Here is a 6,000-nt window from a genome sequence, read left to right as displayed (position 1 = left end):
AAATACGCTTGTGTGAACCTGGCCTTACTTGCGTTCAATGGATAACACCTTATCACCTAACCTCAGGATAAGTGATAACTTACTGATCGAATGGGGTCCAACGGCTTATTGGTGGTAGGAGTAATATTTTATCACCAACAGCAAACTTTTATTCCCATTACAAAATGGAGCGACAGATTGGATTCTCAACTGCAGCTCCATTCATTCTCTAAGGAACTGCCAAAAAAAGGCGAGCACAACACTTGGTAGCCATGAAGAAATGGAGTGGTGGTCGATCATGTTCAATGACGCTCCATCAAACAAGGATAAAAACTCCCCGTTCTGCCAATCGGTGTGAGTTCAAGCGGTTTGACCATCACTGATCAGCAAGTTATCATCTGTCCTGTGGGTCCTGTGGATAGATAGCTTCATTTTTACCAGACAACTCCTTTAAATACTTTTACTTTCTTTATAACTTTTACATTTACCACTGTACTCTATATGCCAATTTAGGTCGTGAAAGAAGATCTTTTAGAATGTTGTGCTGTTGTATTTATTAATAAGAAGCTTATCTATTTTATAATCACCTTCTGCCAGGAGCTGTAACTTTTGGCAATGGTATTTTTGCAAGAAGTCAGCACATAGTTTAGCCTCCAACTTAAAGCTGTCTCTCCCATGCCTAAAGGAACTTAATGCTGGGGCATCACTTATGAAAACTTTCTAAACTCTATATTTCAAAGCAATAAATTTAAAAAAAATATAGGTATTAGATAACACCATCCCCACCCATATTGCATTGTGCCTACTGTGTACTTAACGAGAACAAACTGGCTTCAGGGGAATTGTTTAGGAGAACTTGAGAACTGTCAGCAGCCAAGATGTTACTACATGATATAACCTTCCTCCTTACAGGGGTGGTATCTTGCCTTATCTTATTCTTAAGTTTTATGCATTTTTGGAGAAAAGGAAACTTACCACCTGGACCCACCCCGCTGCCAATATTGGGAAACTTACTCCAACTAAGCAAAGGAGGCATAGTGAAATCTCTGCTGAATGTAAGTCTTTACCAATATCTGATCAACTTATGAGTATTAGTAACGAAATTAAACTTATATTTGCCTCGAGTAAGCAATCGCTATTGTATCAGCAGCAAGGACAAACGCCAGCCTCTGCTGCCATCACTGAACCAACAATGGCATCATGACCGCGCAAGGTAAGAGATTAGGGCACTGTAGCTGGCACAGTAATTGTACTGAAAGTCATTGGTTTGGGGGTAAATTCTCTATTTTATTTGCTTTTACATAGAGGCAAATATTACTTTTACCTCTTCAATGTCAAAATATTGACTCGTAGATCAGCAGAAGAGTAGTTAGTACCAAAAGACAAATAGGGATGGTCAAGAATCAGTCAATACTTGCAGGATAGCACATGCACCGATTCAATATTTTTCTACCTTTATAGGCTTGTCCCACTGACCAAACTACAAACAAAATTGGGTTTATGCTAACTCCAAAGGATTTTTTTATGTATGTTTAGCAGATTTGGTGGGTTGAGAAGAACAATTTATAAATTATCTGATTTTTAGGATCCACCCTTGACTTTGAGTTGCAATCACATTTTGCTGGAAGGGAGACTCATGTAAAGAAAGATCTTGTTTTCATTATGCCTAATATGCCACGGAGCTTAAAACAGTTTACTTGCACTACAACAGTGTAATTTTTCATCCCCAGATTCTCAGATTTATAGGAACGGGTAGATTTATTACTTTGACATAACAGTATCTATTTTCGAATTTCATCCAGATTACTCAGAAATATGGAGAAGTCTTCACCGTCTATCTGGGTTCCCGACCAGTCATTGTGGTCACGGGATACAAAGCTGTGAAAGAAGTTTACGTGGACAGAGGAGATGATTTCTTAGCTCGAGGTGATGTCTTTTGCTTTGATCTTGACTACAAAAACTATGGTGAGTAGTTTGTCGGTATTTCCTTAATCCAATGTGTTCAGAGGCAGCAATGGTGAAGCTAGACAGCAGAGGAGCATCTGTTTGGGAATCTTTGTGTGCTTCTGGATCATCAAGATCCATTGAGGAAAAAGATTGCTATCTAATTTCTCTTTAGCAAAGTGCAATCTAATTTCAATTTATTGGGGGTATGCAAAATTTTAGATTTGTTATTTGAACAATTCTATAGTTCCACACACAAACTATTTGATTCCTGTAGGTTGGACCTCGCAGCTTACAATATGCAACGCATATGAGACTATGCTGCCCATTTACCTGCCAGTTAATTCAATTTGGATGTCCACATGCCACCTGTATGTGCTAAGCAGCCAATTTTGTGGCAATCATATCGGGGAAATTTCCAGAGGAAGCATCTCACAGAGAATAGCCTGGGTTAATAAGAATGCCCGCTCCACCATTATTTGTGATTTTTTAAATTTTTTATTACAAGCTTCTCATACAATACTTTGCCCATGTTCATGAGTAGAGAGGACTAAGTCAATTCTAATTGAATCCAATTTGCTAAAACTTCCTTAAAAATTTGAATTATTTGGGGATTCCATTTCAATGTTGGCCAATAGGATGCCACTTTTTTTTTTGAGTCTTTGAGTTTTGAGAAAGAAAATGGAAGAACGGATCAGAAGACCTGGGGTGGTAGAAGAAGTAATGAGAGGGCTGAGGAGAGGTGAATATAAAATTTATCTTAACTCCTTCCCAGTGGATTCCATTTTTTGCGAAATTTATTCTAACGTAATCAAATTTCCAAGCAAAATTTGACTAAATCTGACAAATTCGAACTTTAATAGAGTCACTCATCTCTATTCATGAGGTTGATGTATGCTTAAATGTTTGCTACATTTGTTTAGTATTATGTCCCTGCAAATATAGAATTTGTGATTCTAGGAATAAATCTTTTATCTAATCCATTTTCCCTTACTAGAATTTTCTACTGAGGTATGTACATAGTAGATAGAAATTGTCCACAACAACCTAATAAAACTTCTAAAAAGTTAAATTCTATACATTAGTTGATGTAGTTTGCCAAGCTATTTGTTTGCATCAGTGTGAAATTCTAAAACTTAATCCATTCTGGATATTTTCATCCCTCCAGGAATTACTTTCACAAGTGACATGGAGAGATGGAGAGATCTTCGTAGATTTTCTCTTTCCACATTGCGGGATTTCGGCATGGGAAAAAGTAAAGTGGAGGATCTGATTCAGGAAGAAGCTTTGTTTCTTGTGACAGAATTCAAGAAAACAAAAGGTTGTTACATGCGATAAGCAAGATTACTATAAATCTTAAATCGAATCTCCTTTTGAACAGTGAATAAAATGAGTATGTCTTTTTAGATCACCACAAAAGCATTTATCGTCCAGGCTTTGTTATTAAAAGTACTCGGATTGGCAAAAGGAGGCACCCATGCTATGCTGAGACATCTTTGTTGGGGTGTTTGCTGCTGATATCTTTATTATGATTTGCATCAAAATCAAAAGGGAAGATACACTTCTGTCTTCTCTTTTGGATCCAGTCGTAGATTTGGAGTTCAGTAAATGACAGTATTCAAAGAGTTAGTGAACGAACCCAGCCTAATTTCCCATTTATTTGGTTGTAAAGTACTGAACCAACAGCGAGTCCTAATGACTTGAACTCAAGGCATAATAGATGCCAATTTTGTTGCTAGTTCAGATTTTTGGCCCCAAAACTTTACTTCTCTTTAGACATTGTAATGAAGTTTTAGGAGACACACACCAATCTATTCATTGTTTAAAGACAATGTGTCATTACAAAATGTCCAATTGTAACAGACTCGGACCTATCTTGGGTAGTGAAGCATCTAATGAGTGTGTGCAAAGATCAATGGGTAGCAGGGGGGAGTTGTGACATCACCTATTGTGAATGATGGATCCTTGGTTATATATTGTATATAGAGATGTTAGCTTGCTGTGTGTGATGATCATGAGACTGCTGAAAAGTCTTCTGCCCAGAACAGGAAGTATGAGTCATGTATAAATCCATTGGACAGCTTGAAAATTGCAAGATTTCCTTCTTTTTCATTGTGATATGGAAAATCCTGGATGAATCCTGTGTTATCAGCTGTGTATAGGGATTTTATCTGTTATTGTAATCCTGACTCTGGTGGTAGTGAGAATGCTGAAAACTCTTTCTGAAAGAACAGGAAGTAAGAGTCTAAAATAGATATAGTGGTCTTTGTCAAAAGTAAGACAGTTTTCTTCCTTCTTGAGGAGCAATATTTGCTTACTTTATTCCCTTCTGTTTGAGACCTTTTGTATCATACTTTTTGTGATATCCCATAACAAAAGCATGATTCGACAAACATTTTATAAAATTACTGCCCTTGCTTGGGCTCTGTATGCCATCATTCAGTGCCAAATTTTGGTCTGTCTGGGGATCTAATGGTGATTATTGAGGCAAAATCGAAAAAATTTAAAATTAAGGCAATTTGCCGATTTTGACTTTTTGACAAACGCAATGAAGTTCTTCTCTACTTTCTTCAGGGGCTTGTAAAAGGCTGCATCCCAGTGAAGTATTTTGGAACATTCAGGTGGCAGAAATGTGTATAAACATTTAAATTGTTCATGCTTTTCATTTTTTTTCTCTAGAATCATTGGTAGAACCTCGCCACTTCCTCAGTAAAGCTGCCTGTAACGTTATTTTTGCCATTGTGTTTGGAAATCGTCATGATTATGAGGATGCAGAGCTCCTGAATGTTATGTCTTTGATGTATACCACTCTCGCAATTGCCAGCTCGGAATGGGGACAGGTAAGAAGAAAGGAAAAATTGATTACCTAGAGAAGAGCAGAGTTTTTTTTTACTTATGGAAATTTTTTTACAGAAAAAATTTGTAAAACAGCGTCTGAGTAATAAAGGTCATGGTCAGTCTCATAAATAATGCTGTAAAATTGGACATGGCTTGTTGAAATTAGAAGTAATATGCCCCCTTCACATGTACGCTTAAAAAATGTTATGCGCAGGAATAACTACTCTGCAGCGACTCACATCGGACCAGCAAAAGGGTAGTCAAAGATGCACTTTGCTCAAGCCACCACTGCTAGGCAAGTCCTTAAAGGAGTTTTCAACTTGTCTAGGACAACCCCTTATAAAACAAAATGTTTGACTGCGATAAAATAATAAAGCCTACACTCACCTCCAGTGTCAGCTCCGTTCCAGCAGTGTTGGCATCGGCACTCAGGGTCCCAAGGCTGTGCTGTGGTGGAATGACACGTGGTGCCTGCCGTCAAATCAGCGCTGGTATCAATGTCTCCACTTTCGGACAAACTGAACATGAAGAGGAAGTCCGGGATCAGCTGTAGCCCTGGCTTCCGCTTCATGTTCAGTTTGTCCAAAGGCGGAGACAGTAACGCAGCGCTAATTAGGCAATCACGTGTCATTCCACAACATAATAGCCTTGGGACCCAGAGTGCCGGAACCAACACTGCTGGAACGGAGCTGACCCTGGAGGTGAGTATAGGCTTTATTATTTTATCAGGGCTGGATATTTAGTTTAAAAAAGGGTTGTCCTAATAGTGGACAACCCCTTTAAGGGCTGGGACATTCTTCACCCACTCCCGATACCAGCTATCCAGACTGCTGTAACTGGATAGCTGGTATCTGGTGACGCGTATGATGTAGAGTCAGGTTACAAGAGTAAGTCTAAAGCTAGCTGCATAAAACCCAAATGAAAACCAAAGGGAAACCTTTGGACAATAGCTAGTAAAGAAGAACCAGAAAAAAACATTAGCAACTGCTGAGAAGCAATCAGAACCCAACCAAGAAGCACTCACCATACCACTATGCAAGGGAACTGAATAAACAGCACTGGACTGGATTAGTAGGGGCCTTCAAATAGCCAGCCCAAATCTAAAGATAACAATCAGGTGATGCATTCCTCCCAGTCATGTCCAGGGAGTCGCTCCCTGCTCACTTGTACAGCAAGATGCACATATTCCCACTATTGATTAACACCAGGGAAGGCAACGTCCTGTATTGCCTGGCAACC

General features: G+C 38.8%; 1 protein-coding gene across 1 annotated transcript in view; it reads left to right on the top strand.

The window, feature by feature from the left end:
• The first annotated feature begins 781 nt into the window (after window positions 1-781).
• The window catches only part of LOC141155001 (cytochrome P450 2G1-like), a 48,787-nt gene continuing 43,568 nt past the window's right edge, over window positions 782-6,000 (top strand). Inside the window, exons 1-4 of the mRNA XM_073641591.1 lie at window positions 782-1,034; window positions 1,782-1,944; window positions 3,092-3,244; window positions 4,603-4,763. Coding sequence (XP_073497692.1) covers window positions 858-1,034; window positions 1,782-1,944; window positions 3,092-3,244; window positions 4,603-4,763 — 654 coding nt within the window. The 5' untranslated portion in view covers window positions 782-857. The remainder of the gene's footprint in view (window positions 1,035-1,781; window positions 1,945-3,091; window positions 3,245-4,602; window positions 4,764-6,000) is intronic.

Source organism: Phyllobates terribilis, unplaced genomic scaffold (assembly GCF_046119375.1).
Source record: "Phyllobates terribilis strain yellow unplaced genomic scaffold, ASM4611937v1 Scaffold_7__3_contigs__length_470593459, whole genome shotgun sequence".
Taxonomy (NCBI): Eukaryota; Metazoa; Chordata; class Amphibia; order Anura; family Dendrobatidae; genus Phyllobates; species Phyllobates terribilis.
This window is presented reverse-complemented; position numbering and strand designations above follow the sequence as displayed.